General features: G+C 44.9%; 2 protein-coding genes across 6 annotated transcripts in view; one reads left to right on the top strand and one right to left on the bottom strand.

Moving 5' to 3' along the window:
• Window positions 1–238: 238 nt before the first annotated feature.
• On the bottom strand, window positions 239–12,611 carry LOC116719218 (annexin A2-like). Its single transcript, XM_032561696.1, has 13 exons — window positions 12,503–12,611; window positions 10,772–10,833; window positions 4,081–4,174; window positions 3,915–4,009; window positions 2,896–3,009; window positions 2,689–2,779; window positions 2,497–2,576; window positions 1,800–1,859; window positions 1,397–1,490; window positions 1,190–1,285; window positions 1,063–1,121; window positions 850–972; window positions 239–397 (listed from the first exon to the last, which is right to left on the bottom strand). Exons 2-13 carry the CDS (start codon window positions 10,820–10,822, stop codon window positions 338–340), a joined length of 1,017 nt encoding a protein of 338 aa, XP_032417587.1. The 5' UTR covers window positions 10,823–10,833; window positions 12,503–12,611; the 3' UTR covers window positions 239–337.
• cngb1a (cyclic nucleotide gated channel subunit beta 1a) overlaps window positions 11,731–21,394 on the top strand; it is a 33,851-nt gene continuing 24,187 nt past the window's right edge. For 2 of the 5 annotated variants that reach the window (XM_032561656.1, XM_032561655.1), the window contains exon 1: window positions 17,648–21,123. In XM_032561656.1, the coding sequence (XP_032417547.1) occupies window positions 20,998–21,123 (126 nt within the window). In that variant the 5' untranslated portion in view covers window positions 17,648–20,997. Of the gene's footprint in view, window positions 12,092–17,646; window positions 21,124–21,394 lie in introns of those variants that run through there. The other 3 variants (XM_032561653.1, XM_032561657.1, XM_032561654.1) reach the window with 3 other exon arrangements.

The raw sequence follows: 21,394 nt of genomic DNA, 5'->3' as shown, positions 1-21,394 counted from the left end.
ATTTGGTTATGTCTAATTGCATATAAAGCTTAAAACTAAATATTTAGTTTAGAACCAAACAGTTAGCTGTGATATTTGTAACCATCAGGTGAAACGTTTCTTCTGTTTCTAAGGTTTATAGTTTGTTCCTAAATTCAAACATTAAAATGTCAGAATAAAAACAAAGATGTTTGTTTGGTTTCAGTTCTGCCTGCTGAGCCTCTGCTGCCCCCTGCCGTTCAGAAACCAGACTCTCCTCAACAGCTTTTCAGACTTTTTTTATTGCAGAAACCGAATCAAAGGTCAACAGGTCACATGACCGGCTGCGCCCCGGTGCCTGCTGGGAAACGCGGTCCTTTCAGTCGTCTCCTCCACACAGACTCAGCAGAGCCTTCTGGTAGTCTCCTTTGGTGTGTTCCTGCAACAGAACCGGGTCTCAGTCAGAATCAGAACCAGGATCCAGATTTCATCCACATGGGACTGAATCTGCTGTCTACTGGGAATCACACTGTGACCATTAACTCTGACCACTGGGAACTCTGGGAGTGAAGAAGCTGATTCATTTTTAGGTTTCATAAAGATGAAAACCGTTTTCCTGAGGCTGATCCAGAACCGACTGTACGGATCAGAACCGACTGAACGGATCAGAACCGACTGAAGGATTCCTCAGATCTGAACCAGAGAGCAGAGTTACTACTTCCTGTGGTCCAACAGGGTCTGCTATCAGCAGTTACCATGGAAGCAGATCCGATATCGGTTACCGTGGAAACAGATGCAGCATATTTTCCTGAAATGCTGGTTTGGGGTCAGACCCTGAAGCTTGTGGTGCGTTCAGGGTCTCGGCCTGCGTGGGACACTGCAGTGACTCACAGCAATGGTCTGGTACAGAGACTTCTTGTGCTGCCTCTTGAACTCGGTTCTGATCCTCATCAGGTCCACTTCGCAGCGGGACACCAGGATCCGGGTCACCACCTTCTCCTTGGCTCCTTTACTCTGAAGGGACAGACAGCAGGTCAAAACCCGACCACGGATCAGAACCAGGGCCCAGAAACCCAACCAGAGGCACACGGTGGTTCTGGTTACCTTCATGGCTTCGTAGAGTTTGTTGGCAAAATACAGCTGCCGGTTCTCGAAGCACTCCACTGAGAGGAAAGCAGAGTCAGTTAGGAGGTTCTGGTGGGTTCTGATTGGACCTGAGGATGGAACATACCCAGAGTGAGGAAGGACTTCTCCAGGTCTCCCTTCACCTCCTTCCTGATGCTCTCCTTCATGTCGTATGGACTGTAGCTCTTATAGCGCTCAAACACTGGCACACAGGACGGAGGACAGTTACCATGGTGACCCAACAGAGCCGGCCCGGACCCGCAGCAGGCCGAACCGGGCCAGAACCCGTCAGTCTGACTGAACTCCTCGGTACCTTTCTGCAGGTGAGGGATGCTCCTCTGGGACATGATGGAGATCCAGGAGCCAACGTCTGTCCCCTTCTTCTTCACCCCGGCCTCGTACAGAACCTGAGCACGGAACCGCCGGTAAACCGGGTCAGAACACAACTCTAAAGTTAGAGGTCCAAACACCAAGCCCGACCCATCAGAACCTAAACAATATGAACTGAGTCGCTTTTTAAATAAACACCAGAAATCATGATAATGACTCGGAGCTCGAGTCAGAACAAAAGTCCGGAATGAGCCGGACCCAGAGTCCAAACGAGTCGGACTCGGAGTCGTAAAGAAGAAGAAAATAGACAACATGGGTAGTCGGGCACCTGAGGCTGCGAGAACTAACAAGTGAACATTTCTGACCCGGTTCTGAAGCGTACTCACTCTGGCGTCGTCGTCGATCTTCTGGTAGTCCACCACGTTGCTCGGCTCGTCTCTTTTGGTCTGGAGGCGGAAGGAAACGTTCAGAGGTTCACTAGTTCTGGTCACATTTCAGCCAGAAGGCAGGTCAAAGTTCTCTATGGTCCTGGTTCTAGTCAGAACTCCTGCAGCAGGTTCTGAACCGTTGGGTTGCCAGTCAGACCTGCTGCAGGAATCAAAGCCACTAGAGAGAAACTAAAGCCTGGATGAGTTTCTCTGATCTGAGACTTTAGTCTCTGGTCCTGGAAATGTTCTGCAGCTGCTAGAAGATTTTTATGGAGCCCTGAAGGTTCAGGTCAAAGGTCATCCTGACCTATAAACTGACTGATCGTCCTCTTTAATAACCTCAGTTTCTGTTCAGATGGAGAAAGTTTTGGCCGTTATCTAAACATTGAGTTCAGTCACCTGGTGACATCATGATGTAGAGTGTGTATTACCTGCATTGTCATGGTAACTAATCTAATTACTTGGTATAGGTTCTGCTGGTTTACAGTAACCGGATCAGAACCAACAGTCAGATCTTCCAGCTGACTTTAAAAAGATTAACCATCAGGATTTAAGTCAGAGTATTCTACTCAGTCTGGTCCAGTCCAGTCCATTTTGGTCCAATCGGTTCTGCATGAAGACTTGGAGCAGAGACCCGGTTCTGGTTCTGTGGTACCTGGACCAGAGCCAGCAGCAGCTTGGCAAAATTTCCCGATGTGTCTCCTGAGATGTCCTTCTCCACCTCCTTCTTAAACACTGCAGAGACCAAAATAAAGAGAACTGAACGTCAGAGTAAACCCGATCAGAACCTGGTCCAGAAGGTTCTGGCAGTCCAGGAACCTTCTTCCTGTCCGTCTCTGTCACTCACTCTCTCTGTAAGCCTTCTTGATCTCTGCCAGCTCCTCGTTGTTCCTGGAGCAGACCAGTTCGATCAGCGTCTCCTCGTCGGTCCCCAGGCCCTGCACAGATCCAGAACCAAACAGAACCGGGTCAGGCCGGCGATCCCTCTGCAGCGGGCTGAGCTTCCTGCAGTGACCAGCAGGTGGCGCTGCCGCTGCTGGCAGTTAGCTCTGACCTTCATGGAGGCTTTGAGCTCCGAGGCGTCATACTGGGCCGTGCTCTTCATCAGGCCCAGCAGCAGGGCCTCCAGAGCGCCGGACAGCGCCCCCTTCAGGGCAACACTCAGGTCCTGCACAACAGATACATTCATACTGACATATTCAGTTCCTTCTGCAACCACCAGAGGGAGACATGAATAACTTCACATGATCAGTAAGTCCTTCCCTGATTGGCCTGATCAGTTTACCACTGATTGATCTTCCAAACGTCTCCAGGCCTTTACTGAGCGGTAAGCTTGGCATGTTTCCATTTATAGCAATATTTGACTTTGTTTACCTGTTTAAATCCGTTTTTTGTGACGCTGTTATGGCCACTGTGGAACTCCATTCTTAGAAGGGTTGTTTTCAGATTTGGAGTTTAATTTAACTATAATAATTCATTTGAAAACATGCTCCTGGATTCGGCTACATGATTTATTTCTATTTGCAGTATTTTTGACTCATTTCAGGCGGCTATGCTAACCAGATGCAGCGTTTTTGAACGTAACTGTACAGTTAAATGAACAAGTTTTCCTATGAAATACAGACGTTAGAATGCTTGTTCAGTTATTTATTTGCATATTTTAATTATGTTTACCGGTAAGTTGATTTAAATTAATGATTGAATTTGAAAATGAAATGAAAACGTAACTGAAGGCGAGCTGGTATGATTTTCATTTTATTCCGTTGATCATTATTTTGGGCTGATTTTAATCCTGAAATAAAATAAAAGCTACATTTCTCTTTTAAAGTCTTAAATTGAACTTAAATTTCCAGGATGGTCATCCTGCCTGAATGTTTCTCCGTTCCAACATTTTTCTTTTCATGCTTTGAGTTTCTCATAGAGCGAATAAAACTAATAATAAATATCAAGACACACTTTACAGATCTATCTGAGGTAGATCTATGGGGTTTCATAGATCTCGGTCCACATCCACCGTGGTTCTGACTCTGCTCCGGTTCCACAGAACCTGGACCGGAGGAACCGGGTTCTGACCTTCTTGGCGATGCGCTCGTACTCGAAGGCGACCTCCCGGCGCTGCTCGGCGCTCCGCCGGGTCAGGATGTCGATGATGGTCTGTTCATCCACGCCTGGGAGGAAAGGTCAGAGGTCAGACTGGTCCCTGCCTGGCTCCTGGGCTCCTCGGGATCCGAACCCTCACCTTTGGTCTTGATGGCCGTCTCGATCCGGGCGGCGTCCCGGGCCGGGTCAAAGTCTCGGACCGGAACCACGGTGGGGAATTTGGGCTCTTCCTCCTGCAGGCAGAGGAAGCAGAACCTTCAGAACCTGAATCGGTTCTGGACCAGATCTAGAAACCTTCAGAACCACCTGCTGGGATGGAACTGGCTGCAGACGCATCCTGGGTTAAAACGGGTCAGAACCGAGTCCGAGTCTGAGCTGGAATGTAATCGGCAGCAGCTGCTGCATTCAGAGGAACCGAACCGGTCCGGTCCGGTTCCTGTGCATTCTGCAAGTTTTTTCTTTTTCCTGTCTGATTTAGCAACAAACGCTGCTCTGATTGGATGCCACCGTACAGGTGAGTCACACCCCCTCAGGTGTGTAGCCACGCCCCTTCCATAGACAAACATTCAGCCCTGAGCATAATGCTTCCACCTCCATGCCTCTCACCGAAACCTGTTCACTGACCAACCTAAACCGCTCTCTCTCTCTCTGTCTCTCTCTCTCTGTTTCTCTCTCTCTGTCTCTGTTTCTCTCTCTCTGTCTCTCTCGCTCTGTCTCTCTCGCTCTGTTTCTCTCGCTCTGTTTCTCTCTCTTTCTCTCTCACTCTGTCTCTGTCTCTCTCTCTCTCTCTGTCTCTCTCCCTCTCTCTGGGAGTGGTGGTGGTGAGTCTGCGGGTGGTGAGTTTGGGAGAGTGAAAGTGTCTCAATCGTTTTTCTTTTTTGACTTTTTTTCTTTCATGTATTTGTTGGTTTCTAATATTCTTTACTTGCTTTGGTTCTAAGTCTTGGGTTCTGGTTCTGGTTCTGGTTTTTGGTTTTCAGCGCTTGTAGCGCTGTTTGTTTGTGGGGATGGCGTCTCCAGAGCCGCCGCCCCTCTCTTTGAGAAATGGGATTCGGGTCCAACCTGATCCGATAATCCCAGTTGAAACGGTTCTGTTGACAGTTGGTGATCTAGTTGGTCACAGCAATTTAATTTATGCTTCCAGAATGAATAAGGGAGTAGTGATATTTTTAAGAGAAGAGCGCTTTGTGAACCAGTTGATTGTCAGCGGGGTGACAGTAGGCGGGGAGTACCTGCAGGTGTCGCCGCTTGCGGTGCCCTCCACCCGGGTTATTGTCTCGGGCGTGCCGCCGTTCATTCCTAATGCTTTGTTGGAGAAGGAGCTCCAGCGCTTTGGGAAACTGGCGAGTGGTTTTAAAACTGTTGGTTTGGGATGTAAACATGATAAGCTGAAACACGTTCAGTCTTTCAGGAGGCAGGTTTTTATGTTCTTAAACTCTGCTACACAGACGCTAGAAGTTTCTTTCAGAGTGAAATATGAAGAAGGATCTTATATGGTTTATGCGAGTTCTGGGAGTATGAAATGCTTTGAGTGTGGGGATGTTGGACATAAGCGTTCTTCTTGCCCGCATAAACATCAGGAAGCTCAGGTTGCAGTGAGCGGCAGTGCAGAGGAGTCGCGGGTGGTCGGGGCTCCTCCACCCGCTGAGGGCGGGGCGTTTCCTCCGTCAGCTGAGGGCGGGGCGTTTCCTCCGTCAGCTGAGGGCGGGGTGTTTCCTCCGCCCGCTGAGGGCGGGGCGTTTCCTCCGTCAGCTGAGGGCGGGGTGTTTCCTCCACCCGCTGAGGGCGGGGCGTTTCCTCCGTCAGCTGAGGGCGGGGTGTTTCCTCCGCCCGCTGAGGGCGGGGCGTTTCCTCCGTCAGCTGAGGGCGGGGCTCCTCCGCCCGCTGAGGGCGGGGCGTTTCCTCCGTCAGCTGAGGGAGGGGCGTTTCCTCCGTCAGCTGAGGGCGGGGCTCCTCCGCCCGCTAGCTTTGATGCAGGAGAGGGAAGCAGTGGTTTGAATAAACATTTTGTACAGGAGGATACTGAAAAAACTGGAACCGGTGTTCCTAAGGACTCCTCAGAGGGGAGTAATCTGGAGGTAGAAACAGATCAACTGGTTGGTTGTGTTGTTGCAGAGGCTGTAGCGTTGCCTGAAGGTGGCGCTGCAGAGGCTGTAGCGTTGCCTGAGGGTGGCGCTGCAGAGGCTGTGGTGTTGCCTGAAGGTGGCGCTGCAGGGGTCCAGTCTGCTGCGCCACCTGCACAGGTAGAAGACATGGAGTACGACAGCGACTCAGACAGTGTCTCAATCGCAGATTCACAAACATCTAGTGGCGATTTGTACACTCTGGAGGAAATTAATGAATTTTTGGATGAAACATTTGGAAAACAAGTTAAGGTCCTTGACTATTTTTCTGATGCAGAAAAATTTATCAAGAGTGTATTAGTGGTTCGGAAAGTGGTTGGGTTTGAAATGTTAGATGAAAAGAAACGTTTCCGGTTAAAAAAACACCTGACAAGTGTCAGGAGACAGGTGTCAGCAAAAACAGCGAAAGGTTCAAAGCGACTGAAGAGTCAGAGATGAGATAATGATTAAAGTTTACTGGGTGATTTTCTTTCTTTCTACTGTCTCTGTCTGATCTGCCTCTCTTTTCTATTTGTATGAGTAATATCAGGGTGGGGACTTTAAATATCAATGGTGGGAGGGATCCACTTAAAAAGATGGTTGTTCTGGAGACGATTAGGCAAAAGAAACTTGATGTTGTTTTTCTACAAGAGACACATACAGACCATGAAAATGAGGTGGAGTGGGGGCTGAGTTGGAAAGGGAAATATTTTTTGTCTCATGGCACAAGATTATCTGCTGGTGTAGCAGTTTTATTCTCACCAGCTTTGGACATTAATGTTATTTCTCATTCTGAGTTAGTTCCAGGAAGGGTCCTGGTGATTAGAGTGGAAATAAAAAAAAACCTTTTCTGTTTTATGAATGTTTATGCACCAAATCAAGGGGATCAAAGGCTTAAAATTTTTAAAGATATTCATAGTTTTCTGCAGCAGTCTAATCAAAATGAGTGTGTGGTGTTGGGGGGAGACTGGAACTGTACTACGAGTTTTTTAAATGATAGAACAGGGGAAGAACCTCATCCTCCATCGTCTTCTAGATTAATGGAGATGATGGTAGAGGTGGGTTTAGTTGATGCTTGGAGGACCAAACACCCCCAGGATGTACAGCACACCTGGGTGAAAATGACGGGCGGGATAGTGTGTGGGGCTCGTTTGGATCGTTTTTATATTTTAGATACGGATAGAAATAGATTGTTAAATTGTTTTATTTCTCCGGTTGGTTTTTCTGATCATCATCTAGTCTATCTAGATTTTCTTTGCTCAAGTAACATTAGATGTAAATCGCATTGGCATTTTAATACGAAATTACTTAAAGATAATCTCTTTTGTCAAAAGTTTAGTGACTTCTGGTATATTTGGAAAATGAGAAAGTTAGAATTTGTGTCATTAACCGAGTGGTGGGAGGTTGGGAAGGCTCAGATAAGAGTTTTTTGTCAACAATATACAAGTTATTCTACATCAAAAATTAAAAAAGTGATTCAGAAATTAGAAAATGAGATAAAAGTGTTGGAAACTAATGTGTCTAATAATGCTGATAGTCAGCTGAGGGTTAAGAGGGATCAGTTAAGTTGTTATTTACATGAAAGGGCTAAAGGGGCTTTGATTCGATCACGGTTTATTTCAGTGACAGAGATGGATGCCCCTACATCTTTCTTCTTTAATTTGGAGAGGAGCACCAACAGGGCAAAACAGATGAGTTGCCTCCAACTTGCTGATGGAACGCTGACTGCTGATCCTGGTGCTATGAAAGAACACGCCGTGGCTTTTTACGGCGACCTGTACAAGAAACAGACATGTGACGGAGGATCCATGGAAACTTTGTTGGATGGTCTCCCGCAACTTGCCGCTACGGATCGGGAAATTCTGGATGTTGGAGTCTCGATGGAGGAACTGACAGCTGCAGTCGGACAAATGGGTTCTGGAAAGAGTCCAGGAATAGATGGTTTACCTGCGGATTTTTATAAACATTTCTGGAGGTTGCTGGGGGAAGACTTGTGGGAGGTGCTACAAGAGTGCGTGTCAACGGGTTTTTTGCCGTCATCCTGTCGGAAAGCTGTTCTTTCCTTGATTCCAAAAAAAGGAGATTTGACTTTATTGAAGAACTGGAGGCTGGTCTCTCTCCTGTGTGTGGACTACAAATTATTTTCTAAAGTGCTTTCCAACAGACTGAAAAATGTTCTTGAATTTATTATACATAAAGATCAATCATATTGTGTACCTGACAGATCAATTAAGGATAATCTTTTTCTTTTGAGAGACTTGTTTGATATTTGTAGAATATATGGAACTGATGTAAGAATTATTTCATTGGATCAGGAAAAAGCTTTTGATAGGGTAGATCATGTTTTTCTTTTTTCTACTTTAAGAGCGTTTGGTTTCGGTGAGGGTTTTTTGTCCTTGCTGGGGTTATTATACAATGAAGCAGCTTGTGTTGTTAAAGTGGGGGGTGGTTTAAGTCGTCCTGTGAAACTTCAACGGGGGATTAGACAAGGTTGTCCTATATCTGGTCAACTATACTCTATTATAGTTGAACCTTTTTTGCATAGGCTTCGTTCTACTCTTAATGGTCTTGTTCTTCCAGGTTTGTCACATAGTTCAGGTTTAGTAGTCTCTGCTTATGCCGATGATATAAATATTTTTATTCGGGATCAGAATGATATTTTGAGTCTTCAGTGTTGTTTGGAGTTATATGAGAAAGCTTCTTCGGCTAAAGTTAACTGGGAGAAGAGTTCTGCAGTTAAAGTTGGTTTATGGGAAAATAAAACTCTCCCTATATTGCCTGGGAATATGCACTGGGTGGATCGGGGTTTTAAGTTTTTGGGGGTTTTTTTGGGAACAGAGACTGCTTTGAATAAAAATTGGGAGGGTGTCATGGAGAGAGTGTGTGCCAGATTATCTAAATGGAAATGGCTGCTACCTCAGTTATCCTATAGGGGAAGAGTGTTGGTGGTCAATAACTTGGTTGCTTTGGCCCTTTGGCATAAATTGACTGTGTTGACACCGCCAGCCTCTCTTATACAAAGACTCCAAAAGACTATAGTGGATTTTTTCTGGTCCGGATGCCATTGGGTGAGGGCTGCGGCTTTGTATCTACCCGTGGAAGAAGGAGGACAAGGACTCATAGACATCACGTCACGGATTGCGGCCTTCAGGCTGCAAAGTCTCCAGAAGATGCTGTATGGAGTTGGAACGCCATGGCTGGATACGGCACGTCTTTTGCTACAGAAAGCAGGAAGGATGGGGTACGATAAACATCTTTTCTTACTGAAGCAAGGATCTGTGGACTTGACTGGACTTACTCCTTTTTATCAATCAGTGATAAACGCGTGGAAGACTCTCACGTTTGAGAGAGAGACTCAAATATCACCTGGGATGTGGCTTTTTGAAGAGCCTTTGTCTGAAAACGTTTTTCTGTCGTCACAACTCCTCTCATCCGTTACGCTACGATCTAGGATGATAGAAGTGGGTTGTGTGAAGTTGGGACATTTATTGAAGCTGTCTGTGGACGTTTTAATGGAGAGGTTGAACATAAGGTCTACCAGACTTGTTTCAAAGTTGAAAGACGAGGCGTGTGCGTCCTTGCCAGGTTTTCTTAGAGCGTTTGCTGTTAACGGTACTCTGTCTGACCAATGGGATGATGAATGTGAGTACAGTTTTCCTTCCCTGATCGTCTCTCCTGCGGCAGATCAGTGGCAGAACGATACAAGTTTATTGTTGTCTATCCGAGACACCCCGTTGGGGCGTTTTGAAAATCTGGAAAAGAAGGCTTTGTATTGTACTTGTGTGAAGGTTCTGAATTTACGCTCTCTGGCGGGAGTGAAGGTGTCGAAGTGGACTGAGTTTTTTGACTCCGGCTCTACCACGGGAGGCTGTTGGCGGTCCCTGTACAAACCCCCTGTTGAAAAACGGGTGGGTGACCTCCAGTGGAGGATTGTGCATGGGGCCATAGCTACGAACAGGTATCTGGCGCACCTTGATCCTGGCATTAGTGTTTCTTGTTGTTTTTGTTCTCAAGACGAAACATTGTTTCATTTATTTGTCGAGTGTGTGAGGTTGAAGTCTCTGTTTGATCTTTTAAGTCAGTTGTTTGATGGTTTTGGGGAATTGTTTTCAACTTGTATTTTTATTTATGGCCCCCGGTATTGTGTGAGAAAGAAGTCCATTCACATTCTTTTGAATTTTCTTTCAGGAACTGCGAAATTGGCAATATGGCTATCAAGGAGGAACAAAAAGAACAGTCAGCAAACGGATGATGCATGTGTTTTGTTTAAGAGATTGTTGGTTGCTCGGATTCGTGTAGAATTTGAGTTTTTTAAGTTAACAAAAGACATGGAGGGTTTTCTGTGCAAATGGGGTATTAAGGATGTGCTATGTACATTGGATGAAGAGTTTTTAGTTTTTCCTTTTCTGTTGAGTTGATAATTTCTTTTTGATTTGTTTGTGTGTTTTTTTGGGGGGTTTTTTTGTTGTTTTTTTTATTGTGGTTTTGACAATAGGAATGTAAAATAAAGGAATTTTAAACCTCTCTGTTTCTCTCTCTTTCTTTCTCTCTCTCTCTGTTTCTCTCTCTCTCTTTCACATTTTATTTGTTTATTTTTTATAAATGATAGAATCAGAGTTCATTGTTAAAGTGGCTGATAAAAACAGAAATGTGTCACCAATGGCTAATAATTGTAGAGTGATAGAGCAGAGCGCCCCCTGCTGGGGCTCAGTGGACCGGGAGACTCACCCCCCCATAAGACAACGTCAGCTGACCCAGGAACTCCGACACCAGCGCCATGATGGATCCACCTGCAGGACACAACAGGCACTTCCTGTTAGCAGAAGAACTTCCTGTTGGCAGAACCCAGCGGTTCTGGTCTGGCATCCTGACTCAGAGACACCGTGTCCTTCCTGGGGGACGCCGTGTCCTCACATGTTGGACTTCTGTTATTTTGCAAAGTCTCATAAACTTTGAATCATAGCTTTTAGTTTTCTGTTTTATTTTGGTAAGCCTGATACTTCTTATTGTGTTTACTTCCTGTTTTCTGTCTGTTAGCTCTTTGTCCAGGTTTAGTTCATTTTATGTTCAGTTTTCTACTTTCTGATCTTCATTGATTTTCCTTCCACCAGATTTTCTCTGGTTCTGGTTCTGCCTTTTGGACCTTGGACCGGTCTCCACTGTAGCCACTTGATGTTCCGTTGATATTTCCCTTTGGATCTTTGGATGTTTTCCAGCTTTAGCTGTGTAGCATCAACTGGGAAATTCTGACATTCCAGTTGGAAAAATCAGCTGGAATAGTTTCTGAAGTTGGATTTTCCTGGAAAGCTTTGAGCAACTCAAACCACCTGCAGTTCCGATTTTTCATAACTTCATGATTCAATATATCCGCTCAGCAGCAGCAGGAAGCTGCGGTGTTCATCAGGTAGCGCCTGCAGCTCTGACCTGAACAGATTCAAAGTCATGCTAGCTTGTAGCGACGTTGGTTAGCGATGCTGCGGGTGTCGCCATGTTGGAATCAGACTCCTCCTACTGCGTTAGCCGTTTCCTCTGATGCGTCGTCCGCTCACTGCTAACTGCTCACTTCTAACTGCTAGCTGCTAACTGGTCACTGCTGCTAACTGGTCACTGCTAGCTGCTAACTGCTAGCTGCTAACTGCTAACTCTGGATTCGGTTCACTGAACTTGGCCAGATGTTTGTACTTACTTTTCCTGTTCGTTTTTTCTCATGTCATTTACATATTTTTGCACATTTTCCATGTTATTTTTAAATAAAAACACGTGATGGAGGTGATGAACATCCGGGTCATCGTGATCTTCCAGAGGAATCGGATTAATCAGGAGATCAGTCGGTTCCAGAGTCCGGCCCGTGAACCCTGAACCAGCGGGGTGTGTTTGATTTATTGACCGGGCCGAGCCTTCCTGAAGGCGCGTCTGCAGATAAGGAGACGCGCTCAGAGCTGCAGGAATGCGCGGCTGGTTGCGTAACTGCGGCGTCGCTCGGCGATCTGACCGGCGTTGAAGGTTCGTTAAGTCGGCATTAGAAGAGCTTCATCCACCTTTGACCAGGTAACTACAACCTTCATCACTTAGTAACCAGGCTGTTAAAGGGCCAGTCCACATTTTTAACTGCTGTTTTTATCTGGACGTCTGATGAGGTCAGAGTTCACGGGCTGGAGGCGCACCCCTCTGGAGTCTCCTCTCTGTCAGCCTCTGAGGATATTCCTGCTGTGAGCCGTAATAACGGAGAGATGGATTCATTTAGCTTCAGATTAGATCCTTCATGTTGGTGAGAAGAGATGGCTCATGCTCTTATTTTGAAGGTTTTCAGCAGAAGCTTAGATTTTCAGAGTTAAAAGTCAACAAGTTCACAAAGCAACTTCTCTCTGCTGCTGTGATGTTCAGAAGGAAAGTCTGGTTCCTTCAGACCGAAGAACCGAAAACTAAAACCTGAAACGACGTGAAGAGATGAGTTCTTACCTTCAGACACGCAGCAGCTCCGTTATGATCCAGGACTGGACAGGGTGTGGTGTTTATACACCAGATGACACACACACACACACACACACACACACACACACACACACACACACACACACACTCACACACTCGGGCTGCATGACTCAGTGAGCAGACTTTTCCACATCAGCATCAACAGGAATTCCTCTCTGAGGCTCTGAAGGGTCAGAGGAAGCGCTGGCTCCTTATTGGCTGAAGGTGTCTGGGAGTCTCTCCTCTGATTGGCCAGTTCCAACCCTGGAAGACCCAGACAGAAAAACATGGAAGAGTTGAACCAGGTAGACGAGTTGTAGGAGAACGTGGAGTTTATTAAGATGTAGTGACAAATGGAGTATACTCAGCATATTGTATAACTTTTATAACATTTAAAAATGTAAATGTTCTAGACGTTGTAATGATCAAAACCAAACATTTGAAGACGTTTTTCTCCTGGTGCAGCGAATCAAACTTCTTGTAGGATATAGTCTGTTAGTCTGGGTAAAAACAGAGGAAAAGTCAACATTTGCTCTTTTCTTTGCTTGTTTGGTTGAAATAGAGATTTAATATTACAACACACACACACACACACACACACACACACACACACACAGCCTGGATCTGTTCTCTGCATGTTTCAGTGTTCAGATGCCACGACTCTGAAGGACCTAAGACTTTGCCTTCTTCAGGAAAACAAAGTCTGGAAAACGCCTGAACACTGACTGCTACAGCTGCAGTAGGAGTTAGATTGGATGTTTGATCAGCGCTGCAGGAAACCACCTGAAGGTTTAACCGATTCTCTGATCAGATTCCTGATGGACCCGTCCTCTGGTGGACATGGTGACCGGGTCTCCATGGTGACCGGGTCTCCATGGAGACCCTGATAAAGTGTTTCTCCTGGGTGAGCGATGCGGCCGCGGCGCAGCAGCCGCTCTGATCTTCATCAGAGGCTCATCAGGCGATCCAGCCTCACCTGGCTGCACAGCCTCAGGTGAGTCACAGCAGGAAGTGATGTCATTGACGCAGGCCAGCGGCTGAAGGAGCAAAGTCCAGGAGGGTTGAATGTTCAAACATTCCCTCTGTCAGTCAGCAGCGGCGCCTGGTGTGGCCCGTTTCCATGGTAACACATTCAGAGCTGTCGGATGGGCAGCGGAGCGGGAACAAACCTGTTTCGAATGAAATTTATAAAACTTTGTTAGACAAGAAACGTTTTCAAACAGTTGAACTAAATCCTGACTTTCTTCCTCAGAATTAATTAAGTTTTGTTCATTTTTTTCCAATCAATACCTTAACAAGTGCTAACATTTCTGTTAATGGGGCAAAGCTGCAAATCCCTGTTTAAGTTTGGAATCTATGATCATTTTCCAATAAATCTGAGAACTTTATGTTTAATTATTAGATATGTAGCTTGTTGTGGTGTACCAAAATGTTTGGACTGCTCCGCAGGAACTTCAATTCATGAACGATTCGTTCATGATGTGGAATATCATGAACCGCATCATGAACGATTCGTTCATGATGTGGAATATCATGAACCGCATCGTTCATGATGCGGTTCATGATTCGACTCATGCGGCCGCATCGTTCATGCTGTAACAGCATGAATAGGATGAACATATTCATGCTGCTATTACAGCATGAATAAGTTCATCCTATTCATGCTGTTACAGTTGCGTCCAGCAGAGGGCAGCAGCAGCTCGTGCCACCCTGTGACCTCTGACCCTGCAGCAGCGGCCTGCATGCTCAGCAGGGGGCGTGGAGTCCTGCAGCAGCTGCATGGCGCTGATCAGAGTCAGGAGGCTCCAATCCCACGTTCTGCTGACGCTGGGCTTAGCCTGGTTAGCAGCTAATCCTGGTTAGCAGCTAATCCTGGCTAGCAGCTAATCCTGGTCAGGGCCACATTAACAGCTTTAGTGTGGAGACACTGATATCATCCTGCAGCTCAGAGCTGCAAACAGGAGGCAGGATGAGGAAACAATCCTAACGAGTTCCAACCTGAAGAGATTCATGGATCAGTTAGAGACGGTTTTTTCTGACGTTGACGATATTCCCAGGGTGAAAAAGAAAACCCCAGAGACTTTCTGAATCTGGGACTTAAATGACATCCTGGTCAAAAATAAGAGGTTCTTAACTTTCTGATTGGATGATGATATTTTTTTTTTAACATTCTTTATTTAAGAATGTTATGAAACCAACATATATGCATATTTATATTTATACAAGCACTTACATAATACAACAAAAGGGAGAGAGAGAAAAGGGGCTCAGCAAACATTTAAATCCATTTCGACAATTGACGTTTCTTAGAAAGGTTCGCATGGGCTCACATGAAAGCAAGATGCACAAATCCAGTGTTTCCATTAAAAGAGAGAGACATGGGGCGTGCTGTGGTGGCGCAGCGGGTTAGCACGTTTGGAGGCCTTAGTCCTCGCCGCGGACGTCGCGGGTTCGACTCCTGGTCCCGACGACCTTTGCCGCATGTCTTCCCCCCTTTTCTCACCCTCCTTCCTGTCTGCCTACTGTAGAAAAAATACGAGCCACTAGCGCCGCAAAAACTCTTCGGAGAGAAAAAAAAATAAATCTCAAAAGAGAGAGACATGCAAAGGGGCTGATGGCTTTTTATAACCCATAGCATCTTTATCCATGTGGCCATTCAAAGTGGGAATTAGCTGGGGTCCATACACTCAGAAAAATGTCCATTTTTACGTGAAGTTTTGCTGTTATTTTTTCCATTATACACATTCTTCAATCTTTCTTGGCATTGTTGAAGGGTGGGAGGCAAAAGCTTGAGCCAGGACAGAGTTATCATTTTTCTTGCTACTAGTACCAGAATCTGTAATAACTGGACGATCATTTAATGCCAACAGATCAGTGATTGGCTGAGCAGGATCTTTTTCACCAGAACCAGGGCCTCATGTCTAAAGCGTTGTACGCACATAAAATGTGCTGTGTCATATTTTACGCAAAAGTCGGCATGTAGAAAAATGAACAAGGCATGAAAATGTAAATATACTCACACGTTTTCGCTGGCATGAAAATGTGCAGCAGAAACAGAAACTTTTTCTGTGGACAATAAACTAAAAACCTAAATAACTAAAATCTGATGACATTCAGTTATTTAGACCAGGAAGCAACAAACCAGATGATTTTTCATGATTTTAATATTTTAGTGTTTAAACGATGAAACTGAACCACATTTATCCTCAGACAATAAGCTAACACAAAATAAAGAAAATAAAGGATGTGAAAACCTCAATGTAAATAATCATGTTGCTCAGTTTGTGTCTCATAAAGATGAAACTCATCGTCTGAATGCATCTATTTATTCAGGCTAACATGCTAACAGGCTAACAGGTCTGTTCCACACCGACAGATTCATCATGATTCATTTTAATCTCCTGAGACCCGGCCTTTTGTTTGATGTGCATTTTTTATGTCTCCTTACTATTTGGGATTAGTATGACCTAATTTTAGTTGAAATTAAATTTTAGCTTTCTATGTGCTCTTGAACTATGTCAAAACCAATGCCCTCATATGAGGACAATGGGTCTGTTTTTGCATATACTTTTTCTCCTTGTCATTTGGGATCATAAGGACCCAATTAGCCTAAAAATGAAATTTTAGCTTTCTACAATAAGTGGTTATCTCAAAACCCAATGTCCTCAGACGAGGACATTGGGTCTATCTGTGTGACGATAAGACCATTCAATCAATGTTATTATTTACATCTGTGTTTACAAAAATGTAATGTCCTCATATGAGGATGCAGGGTCTCAGGAGGTTAAAACATCTCCAATAAATCAGTGGCATCTGGAACATTTTTATCTGGGCTGCTTTTCTACTTCAGATATCTTGAATGAATATTGTGACCTGTCGGAATCACATCACTGATATCTGGAATATTTCCTCTGTCTAAACATCTCAGATTTATGCAGCATTTTCAGCAATGGGAGTTTTTTAAAATGCTCCATTTTCAGCCGGTTTCAGGTTCTGCTCCTCAACTGTTTTTCAGTGAACCGTTTGTCTTTGCAGATAATAAGTAGGAAATTCTCCAGGCTTCAACTTCAGAAATGTTTGTGTTTTCCGTATTTTCCACACTGCTGAACTTTTCCACATTGAGGCCTTTTCTGACAATTTTGTGCAGGAAACCCAAAATCCTGCAGGCAACAGTTTGGACAGCTCAGTGGCAGCCCAGGGGGCCTGCGGACAAGTCAATAATTCAAATACTTTAAAATGTCATTTTGACTGGTCATTAAGTTTGAGACATCTTAAATTGTATTTAGGGATGTTCACTTAGCAAATCTTGATTCAACAAAATGAGATTGAAAAATGTCTTGAATTATTCTTCAAAATGTAAATGCAGAAATCTGTAATAACCTTTGTTAAAGTCAGAATGTTGTTTCCATCTAAATGCATTGTGAATTCATCTAGAGCGTATGAACCTGATTTTATGTGAAAGCGGCTTGCCGTACAGGCTGTGCTGCTGCAAACGCAGCGTTTCAGCCTCTGTCATCATCCTGAGGAAGAGGAGGAGGAGGAAGAGCTTCCCCTCAGGTCAGGGGAAACTTTCAAACTGAGCCGCAGGTTCTCACAAAACCGGGCCAAACCCTGCCCAAGTGCCCTGGAGCCAACTGCAGCTCAGAACCAGAACCAGAACCTGCAGCTTGTCTTCCCATCTGATGGGTTTGGACCAGCAGCTGCTCTGTATCCCACATACATAGGCGTAAATCCCGCGGGGGCCGGAGGGGTCCGGACCCCCCCAATCTCGAAAAAGTCTAAAATTTTCCCCCAAAAAACATAATTGAAGAAATGCATTTAAATAATATCATTATGAAAAGGCAAAAAAAGACAAAGAACAAAATAAATCTGCAATTTCTCAGAAAAAAATTTAAATTAATTTTTAGCTCCCCCCTCTATTATTAGAACAATGGTTGAGTCCAAAGTGTAGGAGGAGCAACAGCAACTGAACGGTACCGGCTCCATTAGAACCGCTGGAGTGAGAAGCTAGCTGCTAGCTGTTAGCTGCTAGCTGTTAGCTGTTAGTTGCTAGCTGTTAGCTGCTAGCTGTTAGCTGCTAGCTGTTAGCTGCTAGCTGTGGCTCTGCAGCACAAATAAAAAGTAAATACTTAAAACAAAAGACATGTAAACATTTGATTTGCTTTCACTGCTCAATAAGAAGAAACACATTAACAATAATCAGACTGCAGTTTGTTAATTTATTACTTTGGCTGAATTATGATAAACTGCCTTATTAGCAAAACTGCTACACTGCTTTCATAGACTTCAGCTTTTTTTGTCAAACATCTCATTTATATTTAGCTCTTTAACTTTTAGTTAATTAGAGTTTGAAACGGGAGGGAGGAGCTGAGGAAGTGGACCAGCTCAGAGTGGGAGCCCAGAACAGATAGAAAAAAACTAAAAGTTATAACTTTATTTCTCACTCTCTTCAACGTAGAGCCTGTAAAACCACAAAATAAAATCGGAATATTTTTCCATATAAAGCACAGTGATTTAAGTGTTAGTTTAACTTATATTCCCCAGATATTCATTTCTATCTACTTTTTAGTTCTCATCCATCCAGGATATGGCAAAACTAAAAAAGGGTTAAAAATAAAGCAACTTAACAAGTTATAATTTCAATATCCCATAACTTGTATTGGGAGAGATTTCAATTAATCAATGTTTATGATGAATATTATTAAGAGCAGTTACTCATTAAAGCTTTTTTATTTAGAGCCTTAAATGTTTGTAAAGGTGAAGCAGAGATTAGATCAGACTGAACAAAACTTGAATAAAAGCAACATTTGAATTTTAGTTTTACTTCTCAATAATTTGCTTACTGAGAATAAAACATGTTTGTGCATTATCAGTCATTTTTGTTCCTGCAACTTGAATGTGGTTTAAAAAGTTTTTGAACCACATTTTACTTTACATTTCTATGCAACTTTGCCGACCCCAAAAAATTGCTCTTAAGAAACTTTCCTGCTTATGTTTCCCCCAATAATGAGATGAGATTTACGCCCTTGACCACATATTGGGATTTATAAAGGAAAGGTGAGCAGGTATTTTTTTGTGCGTTGCACGTTTCTAAATTTGTCCGTACGCCAAGTTTTAGTGTGAAAACAGCTCAGTGTTTGATACATGAGGCCCCTGGTCCAAAAATAACAACTTCTGTTTAATCAGAATTTAAAAGCAGAACGTTTGGAGTCATCCAGGTTCACCTGGTGGATTAGATTCATCAGGTTTATGGATAGATGCAGCTGAATATTATCAGCATAACACTGAACGTTTATCCCATCCTGCCTGGTCATTTGGAAGCAGGTTAGAGAACTGGTCTGAACACGCAGCCCTGTGGTGCTCCACTGACAGCCCTGGAGTCTGAAGAAGATTCATCATTAACATGAACAAACTACAAGAGTCCAACCTTGTTTCTGAGAACTGAGGCCAGGTTCTGGCCGAAGAACCAGCAGGTCCAGACCTTCAATGCATCGTCTGAATCTAAACTCTGTTTAGTTATTACACTGATGAGATGATGGCAGTTTTCCAGCTTCAGCCCTGAAGAACAGTGACGCATTAGTGAAAGAATCTCCTACCTCTCCAGATTCACTCAGACTTTAGAAACTGGGTCCAAAACTTTAGTAAGTTTATAGCCTTTAAAGTTTTTTAATATCTTTAATGACAGTTAGCAAACCGATTTGACATCCGTCTGATTTTAACTGAACTCTGTTGTTCTCTGGACGGGGCTCCAGCTCTGGGCGTTGTGTCCTGTTCCTGGCCTCTTAAGGTGTAATCTGAGCCCCTGCTCTGTCCGGTTCTGTCCTTCAGCTGCTCTGTAATCCTGTTAGCTCTGTAATCCTCCCACTGCGCTCACATTCCTTAAAGTCTTTCCTCACCGCGGCTCTGTGGGATGCTGCTGGGACCCAACTGAACTGCTCAGGTAGGACAGGATACCCGAAAGATCTGACCTGCACCCCAAACACCAACCACTAAACTTACTCGTCCTCTAGACCTCACCCAACTGCCGGACCTTCTCCTACACACCCCAAAGTCCATCCCAACCATCAGACCTACTCCTCTAGACCCCCAAAGGCCAAACGTCCTCCTCTAGACTCTGCAACCCTCTGATCTAGTCCTGAAAACCCTCCGAAGACCAGACCTTCTCCTCTGAAGCAGTGGTTCCCAGCCCTGGTCCTCAGGACCAACTGTCCTGCATGTCTTAGGTTTCTCCTGGCTGCCACACACCTGGACTAAATGAATGGGTGATCAACAGGATGGGTTCCCAGAGAACCAGGGTGGGAACCACTGCTGGAATAGTCCTTTCCCCAAACTTTTACCTCCTGGTTGTTTACTTTCATTTTGAACCATGGACCGAGTCACAAGCCTCTTACAGAACTCACTTGGAGCGGATTAATCGGCTGTTTGTTGACCAACCTACCGACTGAGCAGGTAAACAGACTGACCACTTCTCTCTGGCTAACTCGGCTCACTGACTGCCCTGTTCAGTTCTGGACCAGTTCAGAACCAGACCGAGTCACAGGTTGTATGTCGACCCACAATGACCCAACGAACAGAAAGACTCGGCAAGAGACAAGGCAGCCAACTTCACGGCTGGCTAAACGGATAACACACACTGGGGAGTGAAAGTGACAAACTGGGCACCAGTTTAAATGTTTGTATTGGTGTCCAGTGGCCTCCTGGGGAGGATTAGGGTCGAGACCAGTCAGTTCTGATTGGGTCTGACACTCAGCCGAACGAGATCCAAACACCATTAAGCACAGAACAGGGAAGCCTGGAGGAGATCAGGCTAATTATTCAGAGTTTCCATCTGTTTCCGGACCTGGATTCACTTCCAGCCGAGTTACTCCCTGAACTGGATCCCAACAGGACTCACACCACGGTCCCCATCAGAACCAACAACAGAACCAACTTTCCTTTCAAGGGAATGTCTAAAACATGCAAGACAAAGACTCCTAAGGACCAAAGACTGAGACCCATACAGGACACCGGGTCCCATGAAAACCAGAGCTAGAGAGGTATTCAAGACACCTGCTCCACAAGAACCAACATTTAGAGACCCATACGGGTCGATGTTACCTTTAGTCCAGAGACTGAGACCCATATGGGACACCAGGTCTTTTAACAGCCACAGTTTGAGACCCATACGGGCCAACGTTACCTCTGGTCCAGAGTTGACAGCTCCACACAGGAGGCAACGTCGCTCCCTCTGAGTCTTGCCTGTTCAGGCGACACCCCAGTGACCGGACAAATTCATGCATGTGAAATTTCCAGCTAATCATTTAGATGCGGCCATGGGCGTTAGCGGCGCAACATAAACGATCACTATTGCTTCCTGGGTTTCACCCTGAGACTTTCGCCTGTGGCTTGTTGCTCACCGCGTGTCGATGAACAAGTCACCAGATCTTCTAACGACCAGCTATCGACTCGTATCGGTCGGGTGACGGCTCTTCGTCTCTTCCAGGATGTTGAGCTGGGTGGTTAAAGTCGTCCCCCAGCCGCCTGAACTTCCATCCAAAAACACTGAAGATGCCAAGGAAGGAAAACCAGAAGCGGCCCCGCCCCCTGCGGTGGCCCCGCCCACTGCACCAGTAAGCCACGCCCCCAGTGATCACATGTTTCTCTCCTTACTCTGGAACCTTTCAGGTTTTGTTTCACATTTATGAAGCATTTAGTGATGATAATCATTAAACTATATGTCCAGAATGTTTGAAGGATTTTAGTAATGACTAGGGATCAGTAGTTTGTCGTTTTCCAGACTCGTTGTCTCTTCCAGCCCGGAGACTCGCTGGTTTTCCAGAGTTTTTGAACTCAGACGTTGAGCAGGAGGAGGAACATGGCTTCTCTTTAAAACCTGTTTTT

The sequence above is a fragment of the Xiphophorus hellerii genome, chromosome 4 (genome assembly GCF_003331165.1).
Source record: "Xiphophorus hellerii strain 12219 chromosome 4, Xiphophorus_hellerii-4.1, whole genome shotgun sequence".
NCBI lineage: Eukaryota > Metazoa > Chordata > Actinopteri > Cyprinodontiformes > Poeciliidae > Xiphophorus > Xiphophorus hellerii.
Note: the sequence above shows the minus strand (reverse complement) of the source record. Positions and strands in the feature narration are given on the sequence as shown.